The sequence below is a fragment of the Sus scrofa genome, chromosome 13, assembly GCF_054392235.1.
Source record: "Sus scrofa isolate SSC_HxYL_T2T_F1_AM1 chromosome 13, Sscrofa_HxYL_maternal_Yorkshire_Landrace_v2.0, whole genome shotgun sequence".
Taxonomy (NCBI): Eukaryota; Metazoa; Chordata; class Mammalia; order Artiodactyla; family Suidae; genus Sus; species Sus scrofa.
In genome coordinates, this window is record NC_139395.1 from 139,332,636 (window position 1) to 139,356,740 (window position 24,105).

Here is a 24,105-nt window from a genome sequence, read left to right on the forward strand (position 1 = left end):
AGTGAAAGAAGCAGAATTTTAGCATTGTTTGCAGTGTAAATGGCCTCACATGCTCCAGGTTAGCACGGAAACGTTTGTCCTTGACCTAGAGGTGGCTATCTAATTTTAGATCTCAGGTAAGTAGAAAAGTTTCTTTTAACAGTGAGAGTATGCTCTGTGTTGATATGCAAAACTTTGTTAATGTGTATGTTTTCTTTGGATCTTTATCTCACTTTTTACTTACTATTAAGTACTTAGCAAATGTGGTAAGCACAGCATTTATTAGAAATACATTGTAGAGCTGCAGGCAATGTATCCGGATTTTTGCTGGATTTTGGATTAGGAAGTTTTTCTTTGACCTAAACCCGGAGTTTGGCCCTTGATTATTTCCTGTTAAAGAGACTCTGGAAATCCCCCATATTATGAAACAGTAGCTAGACCTAAAGAAAACATTCAACAATTAACACCTAATTGTTGATTGACTTCACCCTATAGACTCAAGTGGACTAAGTTGTTGGCTACTTTTCTGATTTAGTATTTCCTTCAGTTTCCTGGATCCCAGGAGATTTTTAGTAGATTTTGGATGAGCCAACAAGGATTTCTGCTTTCTATTCTCAGACAATGTATGGCATTATCACAAATTTGGACTTGAACATTATAAAGGGATGGTTAAGGAGCAGCATCACTAGACTGCAGGCGAAGACACTGTCATCTGGGTATTAGTTCTTGTCAGTTTCTGGCACAACAATTTTCAAGCAAATGATTTTTTTTTTTTTGGAAAAAATGTGGCATTTAGAAGCAAGCATCATACTGAATATAGTACACAAATATAGAAAATTAAGTCATTTTTCCTGTTATCAGACTTTATGTTGGCAGTCTGATTTAATGGTAAAAGGTTTTCTTGAGTAATTGTGATATTTTGCAGTATGGGTAGGATTGTATTTCAAAGTTAAATGACTATATATATTAATTTTTGTTTTGTTTTTACTAATGAGTATGGGTTAGGGCTATAGTTGAAAGCCTCTGGAGCTTTAAGGGTTACAATGCTCTCAATATCAATAAATCAACATTCATTATATATAAGCAATTAAAATTCAAAAAGCCTTTTGGAAAAAAAAAAAATGACCGGAAGCAAAACTTATGTAGTCCCAAAGCGGCACGGAGCTGTACTTGCCAGAAGCATCCACTTAAATTCCTGAATTACAGGAAAAATTACCCTTCTATTTGCCAGTTTACAATGATTTTATCAGGCATTGCTCACACCTGTTAAAATTTATAACCTTTATTTTTAAAAGGCAGTGAGAGAAGAGGCAACATAAGAAAGGAGTTGGCTACTCCAGAGACAATTTGCAGAGGACCCTACACATTTCTTCTCGCCCTGCACGATGTACGGTAAAGCGGATCTCCTGTGACACGCTGGGCGGCCGACATTTTCCGCAGCGCGAGTTTCACACTGTCAAGGTCTGTATGGATGTTAAACGCTCGTGTCAAAGGCCAGGCGGCTCTTTACCTTCGCGTTAAGTAGCGGCGCGAACAGGCGGAATAGCCCGATTGCCCTCCAGTGCGGAGTATGGCCGTGCCTACACCTTCCGCACCGAGCACGGCGAGCACAGCGAGGTTCCCTGGCTCGCCTGCGGAGAAACCGGGGCCACCCAGCTTCCAAGGGGCCCCGAGCTTCCGCCTCCCGGTCCTGCCCGGCGCCCCGGCCGCCTCTGCTCGAGGGACGCGGAAACCCCGTAGGAGCAGGGCGGGCAGGGAACGCGAACCTAGCTACTGCTTGCTGCAATATTCTTCCGCCGCGGGTCAAAGAGTCCCAACCTTCCCCCAGGGTCCTGGGATTTTCAACAACCCTGGAATATCGACACATAATCAAATTTGAATTTTCTTAATGATTTGCTTCGAATATTTTCTGAGATAAGCATCCCAGGATCACAATTTTGTGACTGGCCGAAGAGCGACAGTAAAATTCCTCCGCGGAAAACGGGTTCCGGCCGCGAGCCTATAAAAAACGGGTGGTGCGGCCCGGCTGTCTTTTCAGTCGGGCGCTGAGTGGTTCTTTGGATCATGTCTGGTGGCTCCGCGGATTATAACAGGTATGGCGCTCTCTCCGGTGGTTTTCTATGGTATGGTCCTAAGGCGCCAGAGGAGATGGTAGTAGGCGGTGAGCAGGAAGAGAAGCCCTGGTTCATAGGCGTTGCCTTGGGCCACGGTACTCCTGTGTCCTTCGAGAAGCTTCCATGAAGTGTAGGGCCCGGGTTGTGGGGAGACGAGACGAGGGTAGGAAAACGGGGTGGTTAAAGCGTGTCTTTCCCCGAAGGCGCATTTGAATCGCAGCCGCCCCCCTGCCCCTGCGGAGCCCGGCGTTTAGTGAAAGCCATGGCGCAGCCCGCGGTTGATAGAGTCTAATGGGGCTCGGAGGTTTATTCGCGGCCAGCGGCGCGGCTTGGGCGCGCTAGACGGTGGTGGGGTGGGGGGCAGGACGGCGACGGCGCCCACTGCCCGCGGCTGGAGGCCGGATGGGGCCGCGCCGGCCACGGGGTCCCAATGAGCCGTTGGCTCGCCTCTCCAGGCCTCGGCCCGCGTCAATCACCCCGGCTTGCGCAGTGTTAGGGGCGGAGCTCAGCGCGTGGAGCTCTCGCGAGACGGTCCGCCGCCGAGGGGAGCGCCTGCGCTCGGGCTTGGAGGGGGAGGGCCGGCGTCGGAGGGGCCTTTCCGGGTGTCCTCAGGTCCTAACCTTTGAGCGGGCGCGCGGGACATTGTGTGCCCTGCGGCATCAGCTTCTTCTGCGGCTTTGGGAAGTGGACTCGTGCAGGGGAGGGCGACCTCAAGAGACCGGTTGTGAAAGCGCTTTTTCGCCCATGTGCAGTTGAAGTGGGTTTGGGGAAGGGATTTTCTCTAACTGCAGTGTTTTTGTTGGCAGAGAACATGGCGGCCCAGAGGGAATGGACCCCGATGGTGTCATCGAGGTAAGAAACGTGTGTGGAATTTGAAACTCTGGGAAGGTAAGTGTGTTCGTCCCATTTATTCCTTTTTTTTTTGCCCAAACTTTCAGAGCAACTGGAATGAGATTGTTGATAACTTTGACGATATGAATTTAAAGGAGTCTCTTCTTCGGGGCATCTATGCTTACGGTTTTGAGAAGCCATCAGCTATTCAGCAGAGAGCTATTATTCCTTGTATTAAAGGTAAAAGAATTCGGCTGTTTTTAAAAATGAATTCACTCTTCTGCATAGACCTGGACCGTAAAAGGGAACGTATACCTTCTGGGGGACTAGCACCTATTTGTATTCCAAAAAGTGAAATGATGGCAATCATCTTTCGGGACTGACCTGAAATGAAGAGAATACTCATTGCTGATCACTTGATTATTTGGGCATAATTATGTTCCAAATGGAATACATGGTGTGACTAGAAGTGACGGTTTGCTGTGGGATCGGTAAATATGTATCCTACTTTTTTTAGGGTATGATGTGATTGCTCAAGCTCAGTCAGGTACTGGCAAGACAGCCACATTTGCTATTTCCATCCTGCAACAGTTGGAGATTGAGTTCAAGGAGACCCAAGCACTAGTATTGGCCCCCACCAGAGAACTGGCTCAACAGGTATTGATAGTGTAGTTCAAAAAAACTGCTTGCGTGTTGCATAGGTTTCAGGTTTCACAACTGTGGAGAATTTAAAAGCCTAGTATAAATTGGTCCTACAGAGCCCTCCTTTTAACTGTCCATGCATGCAGGGAGTTATTGTTGAAAGTTAAACAGGAACTGGGTGTGCAGGTATGGTTTGCAAGGTTGTGTAACAGATTGAGAAACTGAAGATTTCTGTTCAGGCTGGACTAGATCTTTTCTCATTTTAAGTTTGAATCCAGTTGTGCAACATGAAAGCTGCAGTGACATGTTCATTCATTTGACTGTCTCAGTATGTGATACATCTGTTGCATGCTGCGTTTTCAAAGCTCACTACTATATTGGCTTTGAAGTAAACCTTGCTAATACACTTGTAGTTGTTATTAAGGTCAAGATTATATGCTGCAGTACTTTGCGGGAAAAAGTTTGTTAATGATGATAAATCTTATTTACTCCTTCCTGCACAATACTAATGTAGGAAATGTTTTTCACTCTAAATAACCTGGTTGGTATCTGGGCAATAGGATCCCAAGTTTTGACAAGGCACAAGATATTTCAGTGAAGTTTATCCTGACAGTTATATCTGTCTGCATTTTTTTCAGCTTGAAAGTAGTTAGGTGCTCTGCATGCATTAAAGCTGTTTGCAGACCACATACTTGTCAATATGCTTTGGAAGTTTAGTCACAGCATGTAATGCTGCTGGATGATAATTAACGCTTTTGGCTTTCAGATCCAAAAGGTAATTCTGGCACTTGGAGACTATATGGGAGCAACTTGTCATGCCTGCATTGGTGGGACAAATGTTCGGAATGAAATGCAGAAACTGCAGGCTGAAGCACCACATATTGTTGTTGGTACACCAGGGAGAGTGTTTGATATGTTAAACAGAAGATATCTTTGTAAGTATTACTCCCTATTAGTATAGTTTGTTGGAGTATAGATTTTTTTTTTTTTAACTCTTAGGAATCAATAACATGCCTGATAGTCTAGAGATAATAGTACGACTTTATTTTTAACAGCTCCAAAATGGATCAAAATGTTTGTTTTGGATGAAGCAGATGAAATGCTGAGCCGAGGGTTTAAGGATCAAATCTATGAGATTTTCCAAAAATTAAATACAAGTATTCAGGTGAGCTTTATTTTCCCTCATTTTCCTGTAATAGCTGGAGGTTAGGTTAATGCAGGTACTGTTACAATACAACTGAAGTGTTCTATTGTCATTCCCCCTGCTTAAAGTAATTGATGCATAACTATCTCCGTTTAGCACAATGTCTTGCTAAGACAGAGACGCTTGGCCTCAAACATTTTTTCCCTTGAGTATTGTGAGAGTTGGAATTGTGGGATGTGTGACAGTTCAATTATTGTCTTTTAAAGGTTGTGTTGCTTTCTGCCACAATGCCAACGGATGTATTGGAAGTGACCAAAAAGTTCATGAGAGATCCAATTCGAATTCTGGTGAAAAAGGAAGAATTGACCCTTGAAGGAATCAAACAGTTTTATATTAATGTTGAAAGAGAGGTAATTTGTCTAATTGTAAAAAATTGTAGCCAGGTTTTTTTAACCTTCTTGTATAAGCACTGTGCTAAAATTACAGAAACTAGGATCACATCTTGGTTTTTGTAATAATGCTAGCAGAGTACACACAAGAAGAAGAGTAACTGCACTAGATTGTAAAGACTGGGGTGGACCTCTTTCTTAATGTCCAGTGTCCTTTGTCTTAACGTTTGGTGCCATATATTTATTTGTAGATAGTCAAGCAATGAATTTTGAATGAATATAAGTTGGAAACAGTTCTTTTAATGACTTTTTTTTCTCGAAATACTGTAGGAATGGAAGTTGGATACACTTTGTGACTTGTATGAGACACTGACGATTACACAGGCTGTGATTTTTCTCAATACAAGGCGCAAGGTGGACTGGCTTACTGAGAAAATGCATGCCAGGGACTTTACAGTTTCTGCTCTGGTAAGATGTTCTAACCTAGTAATGATGGTTGAAGTCTTTATTTTTGTTAAAGCAGGATTTAGACTACAATATAGCTGTTAAGTGCTGTGTTGTCGTTCCCCCTGCTCAAAATAAAGTTGTTTCTTAACTATACCTGTCTGTTATACTCTGTAGCAGCCAGGGACGCTTGGTCTCATACATATTGATAAAAATTAAATGTTAATATGACTCGTGATCTTAAGGCTTATTAATTTGCAGCATGGTGACATGGACCAGAAGGAAAGAGATGTTATCATGAGGGAATTCCGATCAGGGTCAAGCCGTGTTCTGATCACTACTGACTTGTTGGTGAGTCTCTTACTGTTCTTTTTAATCTACCAAAAGTTTGTTTTGGGGGAAGGTTTTCTTTAATAACCTTTACCAAGTTTAGGCTATTTGGGAGAGTAAAGAAGAGACCACGCTCCACAGTGAGCTATACCATTTAGTATAGTTCATTACTATTTTGTGGCCTACATTACATAGGTGTCTAGTTTTTTAATTAGAATTTGAACATTATACATTGTATTTTAGGCTCGTGGGATTGATGTGCAACAAGTATCATTGGTTATAAACTATGACCTACCTACCAATCGTGAAAACTATATTCACAGGTGAGTAGGTGGCATCTTGATTTATTACTGTATTGGTAAAATTCATTTCGCTTTTCTACTGACTGATTTGTGTGAAAGGTAACCTCCAATCAGGGAATTAAGACAGTAACTTGGTAGGGTGTAATTGTATTTGGGAAGATTGGTCAGACACAGTGGGAAAACAGTTGTGAGTGTTGCCCAAATTGTGGACTTCATACACAGATGAGGTTGTTTTAGTTCTGTTGGTTTTAGCTTATTTTTGAGCTTTATTTTTAGTGATGCTCGTGTGTCCATGTGCTTTCTTGGTGATTTCTCTGTAGTTGGGATTTTCTTGGTGTTGTCTGGTAGCAATTTGAGCAGTCCCTGGTTTAGTTATAGTGGCTTTATCCCTAAATAAATTGAATTGTACTTTGTTATATGATGTAAAAAAAGACTTTTTAAAAAATACAGGAGTCGATAGCAGCAGTTGATGACCAGATGGCGCTCAGAAACGGCGTTGACGTAATTTAGGACGTGGAATCATAAGCGAAACAGCACACTGTTTGAATAAAGAGCGAGTCGGTATTTATATTTGTTTTTCTTTTGTCATGATTATTTGATATTTTAAGATGCTCCAGCCAAGGAATTTTGTATAGTAGCCTGTTAGGTGGTTTGTATTGTCTGGTATCTTATCAGGAAGGTTAGAAAGCTGTTTTGGAGGTAAACACGTTTGAATAATTAGAGTTTCAACGTGTGAAACTGAGCAAAAAAAAAAAAAAAGCAGTGATAAGTTTGGGTTACCATACCAAATACTTGTTTTCCCACTGGAAGAAGTAAGTTTTAGGCAGTAGTTAACCTTGCAGCATTTGTATTTACAGTTTACAGTTCCAGAAGTTGCGTCGAAATGGATTACATAACTGCTCTTTTTTGTTTTACCCTGGTGTTTTACATCTGTCCCAGGCTGACATCTGCTCTTGGCTGGCCCACTTTGGTATGGGCTTTAAATTCACTACCCCAAACACAATATACTGTCATCTGCTTTAAAAAAGTAATGCTCAAGACACCTGATAAAATCTCATTTTGCAGCCAGACAAGCCTTGAATCCTTTTGGCACTAACTGCAAAGGAAGATTTTTTTCTCTAGATATTGATTAGCAGCTAGTGCTCCAATTAGAAGCACGAACTATAACCATGATAAGTAAACAGCAGCTGATGGTTAAGTGGATCATCATGTTCAGTATTTCATGCAGCATATGAGAAACAAGTCTAATTGCTGATTTCTTTTTCTTACACAGAATTGGCAGAGGGGGTCGATTTGGGAGGAAAGGTGTGGCTATAAACTTTGTTACTGAAGAAGACAAGAGGATTCTTCGTGACATTGAGACTTTCTACAATACTACAGTGGAGGAAATGCCAATGAATGTGGCTGACCTTATTTAATTCCTGGGATGAGATAGTTTTGAATGCAGTGCTCGCTGTTGCTGAATAGGCGATCACAACGTGCATTGTGCTTCTTTCTTTGGGAATATTTGAATCTTGTCTCAATGCTCATAACGGATCAGAAATACAGATTTTGATAGCAAAGCGACATTTAGTCGTGAGCTCTTGTGAGGAAAGTCATTGGCTTCATCCTCTTTAGAGTTAGACTGTTGGGGTTGGGTATAAAAAAGATGGGGTCTGTAAAATCTTACTTTCTTAGAAATTTATTTCCTAGTTCTGTAGAAATGGTTGTATTAGATGTTCTCTATCATTTAATAATATACTTGTGGACTAAAAGATATAAGTGCTGTATAAAATCAGCCAATTATGTTAAACTAGCATACCTGCCTTTATTGTGTTTGTCAGTAGCCTGAATTAGAAAGGCCTTTAAAATTGATTTTTTTTTTCTAGAAAGCATTTGAATGCATTGTTTGGTATTGTATTTAATTATTCAATAAAGTATTTAATTAGTGCTAAGTGTGAACTGGACCCTGTTGCTAAGCCCCAGCAAGCAATCATATCCTAGGTAGGGTTAAACCCCCAGTAAAATTGCCATATTGCACATGTCTTAATGAAGTTTAAATGTTAAATAAATTGTATATTCACTTTAAGGGTGCTTTGGTCATTTTTATTACAAATCAGTTAAAAAGCATACATAACTGGGTGTGGTTTAACAATTCTGAGTTAACTGTTGCATCACTGTAGCACAGAGGCTTATTAGTTGTAGATGTTCATCAGCACCATCAGCTAAGCATTTATCTGCTTCCTAAAAGAAAGTGAAAGGTTAATAAAATAGCCCTTTTAAGTGAATATCCTTGTGCTGAAATGTAGAAAATGCCTACTTACAGCAAGTTTCTCTGTAATAACAGACTTCTGCTTATCAGAAAGGTTATCATTTTCTACCACCACATCATGAAGCTGATTTACAAATTGAGTTGCTGCATGGCCCTCATCTATTAAGTCCTGCAATAGAAGGAAAACCTTGGTGTGATTGTTTTTATTCCCCTTCCCGAGTTAGTCAAGTAAATTTACCTTTACCACAGCTTCTAGTTTGTCAAAAGAGCCACTCTGACATGCAGCAAGTACTCCATCAATTGTCTCAGTCGGTACTACCTAAAATAAAAGTTTGAAGACTTTAGATATGTGGGTCTTAAAACTTTCTCATACTTGAAACAGCACATAACCTGCACTCCTGCTACCTTGGTGGGGGGGGGGGGGGGCACAAGGGGAGAAAAAGCTGGTAAAGCTAGCTCTTAAGCCTTGTGCTATTATTCTGGGCTCCAGATAGATGATCTTGATAACTACTAAACCTGAATAAAGCTTCCCAGAAAACTGATTCGGGTGCGTTTTGCTTGCAAATTCCTTTTTTTTTTTTCAAGTTTGAGCCCAAGATGGTCAGTGTGGGTGCATAGTTCTCTTCAAGATGCCACTGAGGAGATAAAATAGTGATCCTGGGGTGAACCCTGACAGGAGTATCCAAAGACAACTGACAGAAGAGGATTCTTTTAATTTTTTTAAAAACTGAATATGACCTTTGGTCACATTACATTTACAAAAAAAAAAAAAAAGTGTTTTAAGCCACATCACTGCCTGAAGCGTTGATACTCCCAGCTTACTCCTTTATTACTGTTACTACCACAATATTTAGCAGATGCTATATAGACTACATGTATTCTCTCAAAATTGATGTTAGGGGGAGTTCCTGTCATGGCTGAGCAGTTAAACCCAACTAGCATCTGCTGGCCTAGCTCAGTGGGTTAAGGATCCAGCAGTGCCCTGAGCTGTGGTGTAGGTTACAGATGCGGCTTGGATCCCACATAATCAGACCCCTAGGCTGGGAAACTCCATATGCTGTGGGTGCTGCCCTCTAAAGACAAAAGACCAAAAAAAAAAAAATTGATGTGAGAAATCCTTAATGTTGTAATGGTATTTGGAGGTTGATGAGGTCGTAAGGAGGAAACCCTCATGACTGGGATTGATGCCCTTATGAAAAAAGCTCCCTTTTGCCACAGGAGGATCAGGGAGGTGAAGGCCATCCATGAACTAGGAGTCTACTGAGCTAGGAAGTCGTCTTAACAGATACTGAATCATTGGGCACCTTGATCTTGGATTCCTTGTCTCCAGAACTGTATTTCAGCCTATGGCATTTGTCAGAGCAGCCTGAACAGACTAAGATAACACATAGTAAGTATTCCATATATATGTGTTGAATTATAATAACAAAAAAAGCCAACTAAAAGAATTACAGAATATCCAGTGCACTTACCCCAGCAATATCTGTGATCATCTTTTCTGTGACCTCCTTTCCACCTGTTAATCGAGTAGCACTTTGAAGAAATGTAATGGCTTTTCTTAAGTCTCCTTCTGACACTTTAACAAGATAAGCTATTCCCTGAAGAGAAAGAAGTTTTTTAACCTATTATGGCCAATCAAGGCTGACTTTAATAAAAGTAAAAAGCACTGGCTAAATGGGAAAAAAACCATCTATTTCTATTTTTGAGAGAATGTCAGTCCTACTGTGGCAGAATTCAGAGACAGCATCAGTCCGATAGAAGGAGACCTCTTGCGTTTTTTTAGGGCTGCACCAGCGGCATATGGAAGGTCCCAGGCTAAGGGTCCAATGGGAGCTGTAGCTGCTCACCTAAGCCACAGCCACGCCAGATCTGAGCCGTGTCTGTGACCTACACCACAGCTCACGGCAATACGGGATCCTTAACCCACTAAGTAAGGCCAGGGATCAAACCACATCCTCATGGTTTATTAATCACTGAGCCATGAAGGGAACTCCTGAGATCTCTCTCCTTTGAAAAAAATTTGCAGAGATAAACAGATAAGATGTTCCACTTTGGGGATCCTATTTTCTTGATTACTTATAGCAAAGAAAATTCAAATTATGGTTAAACTCCGTGATAATAAGGGGCCTATATATTCTATCACTATACCAGAATGTCATCATACCAAATCAGTTCTTGAAGTGGAGTATTAGTAGTAACAAGTGGAATATCTTGTCATTATGCAGAGATTTGTTGTTGCAGCATCTGCATTCTAGGTATGAAATCTGCCCACACTTTGGGTCTCTGAAATATTGACAAACTAATAGCAACAGAAAGGCTGAAGCTGTAATTTGTAGACATTCTAATTGCTCATTTAGCTTAACTTTGCCTGAAGAACTGGCATCATAAATGAGGTAACACTTGACTCTTTCAGACAGGGCCTCTTCACAGGCATTCATCAAAGGAATTAATGATTTACAATAATTGTAATAATATTAGTAATTACCTCATCACTAATTTTGACATGTTCTTTATCAGCGATGTCTAGTAATCGCTGCTGTTGAATTTTATCTGACAGAGGTTTGAAGCGGAATTTAGAACATCTAGAGGTCAGAGGTTCAATTATTCTGTAAAATATTGGAAAAAACAAGTCAGTGTCTAAAGAAGAAACTCCCTCAAAGAACTCATTTTTATCAAGAACAAATCAAGATTTGATGGAGGAGAAACTAATGTAGCCTTAAAACATTAAAAAAAAAATTTTTTTTCTCCCTATTTGGGGCTATCAAAATAAGGTTGCTTAGCATCTATACATACCGACTGACATAGTTACAGATGAGACAGAATCGAGTGGTTTTAGACTCCTTCTCCATGGTACGTCTTAAAGCTGCCTGAGCAGCTGAGGTCATAGAATCTGCTTCATCCAGAATCACAATCTTAAAAGGAGGGCATGGCTTCCCACTGATTCAGAGAAACACATAGGAGTTATAACACATCATTATCACAATCTGATTTTAGAATCGTCTCATCACCCATTTTAAATGATTTCTCTCCAAACTCTCAGCCACAGGCAATCAGGAATCTCCACTTTCTGTTTCCACAGATTTGTCTATTCTGGACACTGTATATACATGGAATCATGTGTTGACAGACAACATAACACATTGTCTTTTGTGATGGGCTTCTTTCCCTTAATATTTTCAAGTTCATATACTTTTTAGTATATATCATTACTTCATTTCTTTTTATTACCAAATAATATGGCAAATGGATATACTACTTTTCATTCATTATTTTTTTGGCTGTGCCCACAGCATGTGGAAATTCCCTGGACAGGGACTGGACCTGGGCCACAAGCTGCAACCTGCACCACAGGGCCACAAGGGAACTTCCATTTGTCCATTCTTTAGTTGTTGGATAGTGGGTTCCATGTTTTGACTTATGAGTAATGCTGCTATGAACATTTGTATACATGTGTATGTTTTCATTCCTTGTCAGTAAATATTCTAGGACTGAAATTGTTGGGTCATATGGTAATTCTATGTTTAACTTTTAGAGGAAATGACAAACTGTTTTCAATGTGGGTGTATCATTTTACATTCCAACCAGCAATGTATAAGGGTTCCAATTTCTCCACATACTTGCTAATACTTATTTTCTATCTTTTTTTATTATAGCTGTCCTATTAGGTGTAAAGTGGGATCTCACCATGGTTTTGATTTGCATTTCTCTAATGGCTCACGATGTCAATGAACCTGTTTTTGATGTGCTTATTGGCCATTTGTATATCTTCCTGGGAGTAATTACTGTTTATTCAGATCCTTTCCCCATTTCTAAACTAAGTTGTCTTCTTTTTTTTTTTTGGCCATGCCTGTGGCATGTGGGAGTTTCTGGGCCAGGGACTAAACCTGCACCACAGTAGTGACCTGAGCTGCTGCAGTGACAATGCTGAACCCTTAACCTACTGTGTCACAAGGGAACTCCTTGAACTGTCTTTTTATTATTGAGTTGTAAGAGTTTTTTACTCCTGATCTAAGGCCCTTATCATCTGTATGATTTATATACACTGTCAATCCTAGATAGAGATGAAAAATTGAGTCATTCAGTTTCTACAAATTCCTAAGTGTGCTCTGATATAAATTTAAATATATACCAGGTACAAAAATTTAACCTTGGAACTTTGCCACCCAAGGAAAGGAATCTAAGTAGTTGACTAAAGACCCCTATTGAATGAACTCCAGGTATATCCAATTTTAATTATTAACACTTCCTCTTTTGCTCTAAAAGTGTCCCAGTTTGGACAAGGACTTATATTGTTACCCTAATTATGAACATAAATAGAAATTTAAGATACATGACAGGACTTTTAAAAATAACCCAATAGCAAAAATCAGGATTTTTATTATGAGTGTATCAGCAAAGCCATCACATTGATTAATAAGTACTCCTTAGCACTCTTCAATAGCTCAGTTGGTAGAGCAGAGTACTGCAGAGGTGAATAAATACTCCTTAGACAAATATCAATTAAAAACCCCTGATAGCTAAACAACTTAAAATTCATTATTATAATGGAAAGGTCATTTCTAGGTTTGAATAACTCAAAAATGTGGCAGAAACATGTATTTTTAACAAATACAATGACTTGGTATAAAAAAGATAAGCTTACTTACTCTGAACGGCTTCCTGACACAGTTAATTGGGCAAAATTCTTTACTTTCTCTCTAACAACTTGTATTCCACGTTCATCAGATGCATTTAACTCAAGAACTCTTAATCGAAAAAGTTCAGGCCTATGTCAAGATGAACAGGAAACATCATACAGCATATAACACAGGCTTAAGCCATATTTTAATATTTGCATAGTTTTCAGTAGTTTAAAATACACCCAGTAAACAATATGGATAGAAGGCACACAATTAATCCTGTATTATCTCTTTTGCAAAGGCATACAGTTAACATTCTGGCTTTTTCCCATGCATTAAAAAAAAAAAAAAAGGTAGATGATATCACATAATGTATTAAATCTTAAATCAATTTTCCACTTTGGATTATATCATAAACATCTTGCCATGTCATGATAAACACTGTAAATACCATTTTAATAGCTATATGACTTTCCAACATATGAATGTACCATCATTTAGTTTACTTAACATCTATTAGACATTTTTTTTATTATTTTTAAATTATTATTATTTTCTGTCTTTTGTGGGCTGCACCCGTGGCATATGGAGGTTCCCAGGCTAGGGGTCTAATCAGAGCTGCAGCTGCCAGCCTACGCCAGAGCCACAGCAACTCGGGATCCGAGCCGTGTCTGTGACCGACACCACAGCTCACGACAACACCAGATCCTTAACCCACTGAGCAAGGCCAGGGATCTAAACCGCAACCTCATGGTTCCTAGTCGGATTCTTTAACCACTGCGCCACGATGGGAACTCCAAAACATGAACAGTTTTTAAAGTGAGTTTTTTTTTTTTTTTAATTATTAAAAGTAGCTTTCTGTAGGACAATCTGAGAACTCAAAAGAAAATAAAAATACCTGGCCCACTCTGCTAAACCACTGTTTTGAATAGTTTCAGCTAGTTATTTATTTATATATAAAACATATGTATATTTTAAATAGGAAAAAAGTGAGTTGGGAATTAGTCTAGTTTTTCTAAATAGCATGATATCATATGCATTTTTCTATGGGCATAAACATTTACAAAGCTCTGTGCATGTATTTTCTATTTTAAAACCATATATATCATTAAATGTGGAATTTATAGTTAAGTTCTTTTAGTTTTATAAAGACAAACATTATTTTAAAAGACTATTTTACAAGTTATATAATTTGGATTATCCTACTTTAGAACAACTAATAATAAACTATACTTAACAGTTTCATTATCACTACATTGCTAAGGATGGTTCAGATGGTTCAGACTGAATCTGAATTGAGGAATAATCAAAAAGCTCTTTTTAAAATCTCCTTGGGAAAAAGAAAGTTGCTATCAAATTAAATATTAAGTTCAGAGCAGTTTCCTCTTTTATCTTCCTTCATGTTTCAAAAGAACTAATTATCTTTACATATTTGGTGGTTTCAGAGGCATCTAATTATTTTCATGTGTAGGATTTCTTTGTAACTGTAGGCCATATGCCTGATATGAAAATGCTGGATAAATTAAAGATAGCCTTTGTCATGCTGGTGCATGTTGCACAGATATCAGACATGGGCTGATATATATCTTTCAACCTTAGGTAAACAGCTCCTCTACTACAATAGTTGGCTAAGCTGAGACAGTCTAGGAAAAGGACTCTTAAGAAGTGTCTCACAGAGATTTTCTGCTGTACCTGGAATCATACTGCATCAACTACCCCACACTCTGCCTACATGCAGGATACCGGAGGGCAAGGAGCTAGCCCAGCCCCTGGGAAGTACAGAACAAAAGGAACTCAACAAAGGATGGTGCGTATCAGCAGCATCAAACACATCGAATTCTAGGACACAGATGTGAGCATGATCATTAAGAGTGATCTAACTATTAGCATAACTGGAGATAGGGTCCCCTGGGTTCCAAGATCATAATGAAAGAGTTAATCTGATCAAAAAAATCACAAGGCTCCTTGTGTTACAAACATTTGGACAAGGTTCAGAATAAAGGTTACAAAAGATATACGTAGCTCATTTATTGGAGAGGAAGAACTGGAAATGGGCCCACTAGATTAAAAAAAAAGTTCAGAAACAAAAATAAACCCAAAAACCTCACAGAAAAACCAAATACAAAGTTTTAGAGAAAGAAAAGCATTACCACAGATTCTGTAGTGTAAAACTTTAAAAAAGAGAGACTGGGATTTCAACTTACCCAAAGAGTTCTCTAGCTGCTGCCAAAATAGTGGATGTTTTTCCAGTTCCAGGAGGCCCATAAAACAAGAGATTAGGGAGCTGTAGAAGTTAAATTTTATTATTTTTTAAATTATATTCTGGCACAAATAGGTGAAAATGACTGAAAATGTCTATGATAGAGTGCAATGACTTCCCTAATAGGGCATATATATACTACTCCACAGCCACAGCCACACCAGATCCGAACCGCGTCTGCGACATAAACCACAGCTCATGGCAACGCCGGATCCTTAACCTACTGAGCGAGGCCCGGGATCAAACCTGCAACCTCATGGTTCTTAGTCAGATTCATTTCCACTGGGCCATGATGGGAACTCCCTGATTTAATATAAGAGGTGTCATCATAATAACAGTACTAAATCCTGCTTTTTCACAAATACTATCATTTTTTTCCCCAAAATGCCTAATATCTTAAGCTGAATCAGTATCTGATTGTTCTAAACCTAATATTTAGGTGGGGTTTTCAATACTATAATTAGAAATTTCTTATTTCTGAAGGGAATCCCAGGCTTCTGTCAGTTTCCTATCCCATATCTTAGCTCAGGAGTATGCAAGATTTTATATTTTCTAAAAATGTCAGTTGCTTCGAAGGAGGCATAGACCTGAGTTCCTGTGTGGCTCAGGGGGTTAAGGATCTGGTGTTGTCACTGCAGTGGCCCAGCTCAAGCTGCAGCGTAGGTTGCAGATGCAGCTTGCATCCAGTCTTGCTGTGGTGGTGGTGCAGGCTGGCAGCTGCAGCTCTCATTCAATCCCTAGGCTGGGAACTTCCATACACCACATAAACACTGAGCATTTATTATGTCCCAGGCAGTGCTCCACATCAGGATTATGTACCTTACAGGGATGCTCGCATGTATCAGAGAGATTTCATCACTGGAAGAAAGGATAAGATTAAATAACTAGTTGGCTTCTTTTATACCTTAAGTCTAAATGGCGTGGTTCCTACCAAACAGGCAATAGATCTGTGGTACAGATTAACAACTATACTAATTTTATTTTTCTTTTTAGGGCCGCACCTGCGGCATATGGAGGTTCCCAGGCTAGGGGTCAAATCGGAGCTACAGCTGCCGGCCTATACCACAGCCACAGCAACTGCAGATCCTTGACCCGCTGAGCGAGGACAGGGATCAAACCTGCAACCTCATGGTTCCTAGTTGGATTTGTTCCCACTGTGCCACAACAGGAACTCCCTAACTGCACTAAATTTTGATGAGCACTGTTATAAAACTACATTCTTCGGTACATCATTTTAGATGCAGAAATCACTGTACAGGGCAGGGTAGTTTCCTTGCTGCCACCCTTGCCTAATCTTCCTCCTTTCCATCCATTCATTCTTCATCCAAATCAGAAGCCACTCTCCTTGCTACTTAAAAATTATTCACTGGCTCATACTTCACTTGCAAAAACAAAAACAACAATAAAAACTCAACCTGCTTATCATAAGCTACAAGGATGTCCACAATCTGCTCACCACCTCACTCACCTTCTGGATTCCAACGTTAATGGCCTCCAACAGCTGAGTACTTTCTGGCCTGTACATATGCTCTCCCCCAGAAGCTGGGGTCTGACTCCATCTTTCTGTCTGTCAACTCCAACTGCATTACAAGTTGGAAGCTTTCGGGGAGTTCCTGTTGTGGCTCAGCAGAAACGAATCTGACTAGGAACCATGAGGTTGTGGGTTCGATCCCTGGCCTCGCTCAGTGGGTTAAGGATCTGGTGTTGCTGAGAGCTGTGGTATAGTTTGCAGACATGGCTCAGATGTGGTGTGGCTGTGGCTGTGGTGTAGGCTGGTGGCTACGGGTCCAATTGGACCCCTAGCCTGGGAACCTCCATATGCCACAGGTGCGGCCAAAAAAAAAAAAAGCAAGCTGGAAGCTTTCCCTGACCATCCAATCTAAAGAGAGTCTATTCTGTTATTCTCTTATCAATCTTTGTTGCAGTTGACATAATTTGTATTTATTTTTTATTTAACAGTTGGATTTAATTGTAAAATATCTGTCTTCCTCATTAGATGAGGTTAAGAAGGCCTTATGTGTTCTATTCACATCTATATTCTCAGCATCTGTAGTACTTGGTGTGCCAAAAAAATAAATTAATATATAAATATATTAGTTAAAAGACTATTACTGTTGCATTGGTAACATACAGGTTAAGATACAAACTATGAGATTCCCTATCTAAAAACAAAAACAAAACCTCCTAAGCTTCTTCATTTTTAAGGTTGTAACTTTAAAAATTTTTTTTTGCTTTTTAGGGCCACAGGTGCGACAGACACAAGATCCCAGGCTAGGGGTCCAATTGGAGCTGTAGCTGCTGGCTTACACCTCAGCCACAGCAACACCAGATCCAGGCCTCGTCTGCAACCTACGCCACAGTTCACAGCAACGTGGGATCCTTACCCAGTGAGCAAGGCCAGAGATTATACCCACATCCTCACGGATAATAGTTGGGTTCATTTCTACTGAGCCACAATGGGAACTCCTGTAACTGTTTTTTTTGATCCATGCATGCCTCTGTATGATTCATCCAATCAAATATTACATACAATAATTTAAGTTCTTTAAAACATGGTAAAATGATTAAACTATGTCTTATGTGATAGTCTGATATGTATGTGTGTATATATAAACACAGCGCACTCAAGAACTCAATTCTAAAATTGATTTCTGAAAAAGCTTATTATAATTCTACTTTAAAACCCTTAAAGTAAATGAAAGAGGAGTTCCCACTGTGGCAGAGTGGATTAAGAATCTGACTGCAGCAGCTCAGGTTACTGTGGAGGCATGGGTTTGATCCCTGGTCCAGCAGAGTGGGTTAAAGGAACTGGAGTTGCCACAGTTGTGGCACAGGTCCCAGCTACAACTCAGATTCAGTCCCTGACCTGGGACCTTCCATATGCTCCAGTTGTGGCAAAAATAAATAAATAAAATTTTTTTTTTAAAAGTAAAGGGGGAGTTCCTGTCGTGGCGCAGTGGAAACAAATCTGAGTAGGAACCATGAGGTTGCCGGTTCAATCCCTGGCCTCACTCAATGGGTTAAGGATCCAGCATTGCCATGAGCTGTGGTGTAGGTCGAAGATGCTGCTTGCACATGGTGTTGCTGTGGCTGTGGTATAAGCCAGCAGCTGTAGCTCCGATTGGACCCCTAACCTGGGAACCTCCGTATGCCCAGGGTTCAGCCCTAAAAAGAAAAAAAAAAAAAAAGTAAATGAAGGAATGAATTATTTTCCTTTAGTCTTTAGAGTTGAAAATATTACTTCGAGTTTCAAAAAAAAATAAGTTTGAAAAAAAAATTAAGTGGTTAAAGAAGAAAGTTCTTAATTCAGCTTCATAAATTAGATGGTATAAAGTCAAGAACTGGATCATAATCTCACTACATCTGCCTAAAGAATTGAGAATCCTAGCAATTAAAATAGGTCCTGCAATCTGTGTAAATATTTTGCAATTTAACTTGTATGCTATTATATATTACTATGAAATTAAAAGCTGAAGGTATTTGGATCAAATCAAGACATACTGGTGAAGAATTAGATTTTTCAATAGTTTTTTTTCCCCCTCACCTTTTTAGGGCCACACTTGCGGCATATGGAGATTCCCAGGCTAGGGATCAAACTGGAGCTGTAGCCGCTAACCGATGCCACAGCCACAGCAACACCAGATCTGAGCTGCATCTGCAACCTAAACCACAGCTCGTGGCAACGCTGGATCCTTAACTTACTGAGTGGGGCCCAGGATCGAACCTGCGTCCTCATCGATGCTAGTCAGATTCATTTCCAGTGAGCCCTGATGGGAACTCCTTAATAGTTTTATAAGCACAACTTCTTTAAAAATATATACTGTTGCAGTATAATTTCAGGAAGAGAATAACGGCAGCAAAAACCAAAGACTCTCTCAGGAGTTCCTGTGGTGGTGCAGTTGGTTAAGAATCTGACTGTAGTGGCTGGGGTCCCTGCAGAGGTGCAGGTTCAATTCCCAGCCCAGCACAGTGGGTTAAAGGATTTGGCATTGTAGCCAGGTTGATAGGATGGAAGAAGATCTTGGGAATAAAGCAAAAACACATCTCACTTTCATCTGCAACTGCTTTCCTTCCTTCACTAAGCTCTTAAACACTTTATCATATACAATTTTAAACTGCTAATGATTCATATGGGTTTACCTTGACTAGAAATTAATCTAAAATTTGAGTCACTCAAGGACATTTATAGCATGTCTCCTTATAGCAGGAGACATGATGCTATACATAGATAAATGCTCAGTTTTTTTTTTTGTTTTGTTTTTGTGGGTTTTTTTTGTATTGTAGTTCAAACCAAATCCTAAAATTAGGTGAGCAATTATATTTCCAAAGAATCTTTGGCTCTTTTGTAGAGTACCTATCATTATCTATAATTCTGTTATTTACTTTTACTTACATGTTTATTCTTTGTCTCTCCCCAACAAAATAAGAGCTCATGTAAAAAGGGACCCACCTGCCTTGCTCAATGATCTCCACTTGAGTACTATATAACAATGCCATAGGCTAGAAGAGATGCTCAACAAATATTTGTTGAACTGATCATCCATTGCACAAATAGTTATCAAGGGTCTACTGTATAGAGGGAATAATATTTAAACAGGGTGGGAGGCTATAAAGGAAGGAAGAGGGTAAGTAAATTAGGTTTTAAATCTCCCAATGACAACAGACCATCTGCTACTCACATCAGCTCCTTCTAAAGACTTTTTCAGCACTGCAACCACTTCTTCCTGGAAAGCAACTTCATCTACACATTTTGGGCGACTGGAAAAAAAAAAAAAAAAAGAGAGAGAGAAATAATTTAGTATATCATAGTAACCACAGAAGTCTCTCCTTTTGCTAAAATACCAATGATAATGCTCTCATATCGGTAATGTTTATAATTGGAAGCCAGCTGGAAACCCAATTGTATTTACTTTAGGCAATTACATGCTGAAGGAATGAAGTAATTTTCCACTTTTCCAGATATAATGTTTGTATCTGTTATGCCTACAAAATTTATGCATAATGATTTAATTTTATAATATCACAAATGCCAAATGGTTAAAGAGGTAAAGTTAACACTTGCCTGGAAATATTACATTTTGACAATATGCACCTAAGCTGAAAAGGGAGAACTATTTAGAAACCTCAGGATAGGTAACAATTTTGTTCAATACAGTTACATATATGTTACTATGTTGTTAACTTGTTGGTACCAATTTCTTCTGTCACCTAACTGCACAAAAAATGCATACCTATTCACTTCATTGAGGGTTGACAAAATAGCAAGTTTAAGCAATACAAAGTATAACAACATTTGTCTTACACCATTAACTAATGCTAAACTAAATAACACTCCCAACCCTTAGATTAGGCTCTGTGCTTAGTTCACTAATCAAAAGCTGGTCTTTTTTTTTCTTTTTTAAGGGCCACACCCACAGCACATGGAGGTTCCCAGACTAGGGGTTTAATCAGAGCTGTAGCTGCTGGCCTACACCACAGCCACATGGGATCTGAGCCACGTCTGCGACCTATACCACAGCTCATGGCAATGCTAGATCCTTAACCCATTGAGCGAGGCCAGGAATCAAACCTGAAACCTCAGGGTTCCTAGTCGGATTCGTTTCTGCTGCGCAATGACAGGAACTCCTCAAAAGCTATTCTTTGATTTATACTTTTCTAATTAATCAGGCCAATGCCAGGCAGGAATTTTATTTCAGATTATGTTATCTACTGTATATTATACACTAGGTTTCATATTCAAATACCTGCAGGGGCCAGGCAGAAGACAAGAGTGAAGAGCAGAATGTAAGGCAAGAGGCACTAGAAAGGACTATGAAGTAAGGAATGTATGACTTTACCAAAATGAGAAGCAGTACTCATGTTCATCTAAGTGCTGTCAGGTGAGAACCTGCATCTAGTGCTGCATCTCCTGAGAGGCTGAAAGTCTAGATCTTTTCTCTTGTATAATTTATTTAAGATTCTAGATTTTTATGTGAAATTTCCCATTTTTAAAAGTAGTGTTGGTGCCAAATAACACTTATGAAGGCATTATTCGGCTTATAAGTAATCCTGCAATCCTTTGATAATAACTGAGGATACACCAGAGGTTTCAACCACTTGTTAAAATATCATTTAGGAGTTCTCATTGTAGCTCAGCAGGTTAACATCCATGAGGATATGGGTTCGATCCCTGGCCTTGCTCAGTGGGTTAAGGATCCGGCGTTGCCGTGAGCTGTGGTGTAGGTCACAGACACAGCTCGGATTTGGCATTGCTGTGGCTGTGGTGTAGGCCAGTGGCTGGAGCTCCAAATTGACCCCTAGCCTGGGAACCTCCATATGCTTCAGGTGTGCCCCTAAAAAGAGAAGAAAGAAAAATGGTCAGAGAAGTAATTTATGAACTATTTTAATAAAAACACAAATGTTCTTACTATTTTTCCACCCATGGGACAGGTTTGGCTTTCTTGTTCTCTCCACTACTTCTGGCAGTGGCAGCTACTCCTCGATCCTTGGTCAATGGTGGTTTAGTGCTGATAGATGTGCCTTTTAGAAACGCCTGCATGGTTACTTCACCCTGACCAGGTGCGAGACAGAATAGGAAAGTTATCTTGAAACCATTATGAAGAAGTACAACTTGAAAGCACACTAAACTTTGTACAAAGATATTCAATAAATACTTGCTAAATAAAGGACATCACCCAATGACCTAGCATCCTCTGAATGCACTGTACTGAGGGCTAGAGGGACATAATGGAGGCCAAAGTGCTGAAGGAATTTAAAATTTATTTATAGTGAGCAAGCTATAGAATAAAGATAAATCTTATGACAAAAAAAAAATTAAGAGTTCCAAACTTCTTGGAATGGCTTCAACGGACAAACTGCACATGGGTTTCTCCAGACCCTTCCAATTCAGTCATGTGCCTAGCTCTAGCTCAGGCTCGGGAGTGGACTCAGCAATTAGGAGGAGCATTGGGACCCCAAGTTGGAAACTCCATTTCTTTGGGGTCTAGAGCTCTTACTGAAGGGCCTATTTTACTGGCAGAGCCCATGTAACTGCCTTTAGAAGCTTTTTTGGGGGGTGGGGGAGGACATGCCGATGTTAAAGTGGCAACAGCTGTTTTTCTGATAACAGGCTCATCTGGAGAAATCTAAACAGTGCAGAAAAGCGTGGGGAGTTTTAAAAATTCACACAAAATCTCACCCAGAAGATAAGCAGTATTAACATTCAGGTAAACATTCCTCCCAGCAACACAAGGCTGTTTTTAGGACAGCTCATCTCAAAATACCCAGCATTAGCGGCAATTCCTTTTTTTTTCCCACCGCTGTACCCTCAGCGCCTAGAGCAGTGACTGGTAAATAGTAGGTGCTCCGTAAGACTGGTGACTGAATTACCATTTATGAGACTCAGTTTCCCCCTCTGTAAAAAGAAATTAAGGCTCATTCCACAAGGTAACTGAGTCAATTCAAAGAATTGTGCACACCCAGTTCTGTGCTTGACACACATCAATAAACAAACTGGTAATGTCTGTAAACAACTAACGTTTCTAACATTCTTGAATTACTCCATCCCCGCCACAGGCTGCCGAACAATAATAACGCCCAAAGCAGGGCTCTGAGTGATGCTGGATTGAGCCACCGTTACACCAAACAGGGCGCAAAGGGTAGAAAGTGGCGAGGCTGGAGCGCTGGTCCAGCCACTGTGAGCACTTTCGTCGGGCGGTGGAATAACAGCACAGGGGCGCCGAGGGCGAAGTAGAGGAAGGCGAAGGCAACCCTCGCAATTCCTTCGGCTGGTCACCTGTTCTCCCCGGCTCCCCTCGCGTGTTCCCTCCCAGGCACTGCCTGGGCCTTTCAGACTCTCGTCTTCGGAGCGTGGACGCCGCCGGCTCGTTCCTGGGGTTTCCCGGACAGAGAGAGGGCCTAGGCGGTCACGGAGTCTTAGCTGCGTTCCCCAAGCCGAGAATGTCAGGCCCAAGAAGCCGAGGGCCGCCAGACTCAGGGCAGTTAGAATCGCCGGCGTCAGCAAGCCGCCCGAGTTCCCGCCAAGGAACAGCCAGCGAAGGGAAGGGCGGGAACACGCCGCGCGTCACGCGTCACTTCCGGCCCGCCGCGCGCGCCCCGCTTTAAGGGAGCCGTTTCCTCCGGTTCCTGGTAGTTAAGCAGGTCAGAGGCAGACTTTCAAGGTTGCACAGGCTGTACAGGAATGACGGTGCTTCATCCTGTCCCCGCGCAGCCCTCGGACTGGGTTTTTATAGTAGAGAAAGCCGAGTAGAAGCCTGTGAAACCACCTTCCCCGCCCCAGCCAGGATGGTAAACCACAAACAATGCCCTATGAAGTGGTCTGGCAAATAGTAGTGCCACCTCCCCTTAAACACTGACGTAGGCAGGGATAGTGGTCTTTATCACATGCCTTTTCTGTTCATCGCTGTGGCCCCTATAGAAACTAGATATACAATGGAGGATAGCAGTGGGTTACTGTAAACTCAACCAAGCAGTAGCCTCCCAATTACAACTGAACCAGATACAGTGTCTTTACTAGATCAGATTAAAATGGCTTTATATATTTTGTTTTGTCTTTTTAGGGCCGCACTCATGGCATATGAAGGTTCCCAGGCTAGGGGCTGAATTGGAACTGTAGTCGCTGGCCTATGCCACAGCCACAGCAACGTCAGAACCGAGCCGCGTCTCCAATCTACACCACAGTTCAGGGCAATGCCGGATCCTTAACCCACTGAGCCAGGCCAGGGATCAAACCTGCGTCCTCATGGATCCTAGCCAGATTCGTTCCCGCTGAGCCAGGATGGGAACTCCCTAAAAAGGACTT

The 24,105-nt window shown here is 40.7% G+C and overlaps 2 protein-coding genes and 5 non-coding genes across 14 annotated transcripts; 6 read left to right on the forward strand and 1 right to left on the reverse strand.

The window, feature by feature from the left end:
* The first annotated feature begins 2,008 nt into the window (after window positions 1-2,008).
* EIF4A2 (eukaryotic translation initiation factor 4A2) lies at window positions 2,009-8,243 on the forward strand. Of its 6 annotated transcripts, none has more exons than XR_297056.3 (12): window positions 2,010-2,072; window positions 2,900-2,945; window positions 3,032-3,164; window positions 3,442-3,581; window positions 4,333-4,501; window positions 4,622-4,731; window positions 4,977-5,120; window positions 5,430-5,567; window positions 5,805-5,894; window positions 6,117-6,196; window positions 6,626-6,736; window positions 7,449-8,243. XR_297056.3 is itself a non-coding variant. In NM_001100195.1 (11 exon segments), coding segments are annotated over 11 exon segments (1,224 nt in total). In that variant the 5' UTR covers window positions 2,009-2,043; the 3' UTR covers window positions 7,594-8,107.
* LOC146397655 (small nucleolar RNA SNORD2) lies at window positions 3,274-3,342 on the forward strand. Its single transcript, XR_014825418.1, has one exon. It is a non-coding gene; the product is annotated as a small nucleolar RNA SNORD2 (small nucleolar RNA).
* LOC146397656 (small nucleolar RNA SNORA63) lies at window positions 4,781-4,907 on the forward strand. The gene has a single exon (XR_014825374.1). It is a non-coding gene; the product is annotated as a small nucleolar RNA SNORA63 (small nucleolar RNA).
* LOC146397657 (small nucleolar RNA SNORA81) lies at window positions 5,163-5,340 on the forward strand. Its single transcript, XR_014825382.1, has one exon. It is a non-coding gene; the product is annotated as a small nucleolar RNA SNORA81 (small nucleolar RNA).
* LOC146397658 (small nucleolar RNA SNORA63) lies at window positions 5,617-5,747 on the forward strand. Its single transcript, XR_014825372.1, has one exon. It is a non-coding gene; the product is annotated as a small nucleolar RNA SNORA63 (small nucleolar RNA).
* Window positions 5,921-6,062, forward strand: LOC146397659 (small nucleolar RNA SNORA4). The gene has a single exon (XR_014825401.1). It is a non-coding gene; the product is annotated as a small nucleolar RNA SNORA4 (small nucleolar RNA).
* RFC4 (replication factor C subunit 4) lies at window positions 8,239-23,328 on the reverse strand. Of its 3 annotated transcripts, none has more exons than XM_005652371.4 (11): window positions 23,080-23,328; window positions 21,713-21,855; window positions 19,985-20,063; window positions 15,250-15,329; window positions 13,073-13,192; window positions 11,220-11,363; window positions 10,912-11,032; window positions 9,899-10,024; window positions 8,665-8,745; window positions 8,479-8,595; window positions 8,239-8,398 (listed from the first exon to the last, which is right to left on the reverse strand). In XM_005652371.4, exons 2-11 carry the CDS (start codon window positions 21,841-21,843, stop codon window positions 8,303-8,305), a joined length of 1,095 nt encoding a protein of 364 aa, XP_005652428.1. In that variant the 5' UTR covers window positions 21,844-21,855; window positions 23,080-23,328; the 3' UTR covers window positions 8,239-8,302. The 3 variants fall into 3 exon arrangements, with proteins under 3 accessions (XP_005652428.1, XP_020925677.1, XP_013843779.1); XM_021070018.2 differs by having other exon boundaries at window positions 22,822-23,328; XM_013988325.3 differs by lacking the exon at window positions 9,899-10,024.
* Between the last annotated feature and the right edge of the window lie 777 nt (window positions 23,329-24,105).

Excerpts from the sequence above, each read along its gene's own strand:
- EIF4A2 (XM_084986498.1), top strand. The coding sequence starts at position 3,102 with ATGCTTACGGTTTTGAGAAGCCATCAGCTATTCAGCAGAGAGCTATTA. Across the intron at positions 5,121-5,429 it reads ATATTAATGTTGAAAGAGAG|GAATGGAAGTTGGATACACT; the intron begins GTAATTTGTCTA and ends GAAATACTGTAG. Across the intron at positions 5,568-5,804 it reads ACTTTACAGTTTCTGCTCTG|CATGGTGACATGGACCAGAA; the intron begins GTAAGATGTTCT and ends ATTAATTTGCAG.
- RFC4 (XM_005652371.4), bottom strand. The coding sequence starts at position 21,843 with ATGCAGGCGTTTCTAAAAGGCACATCTATCAGCACTAAACCACCATTG. Across the intron at positions 20,064-21,712 it reads GTCCCATGGGTGGAAAAATA|TCGCCCAAAATGTGTAGATG; the intron begins GTAAGAACATTT and ends TTTTTTTTCCAG. Across the intron at positions 11,033-11,219 it reads ATCTGTAACTATGTCAGTCG|AATAATTGAACCTCTGACCT; the intron begins GTATGTATAGAT and ends AATATTTTACAG.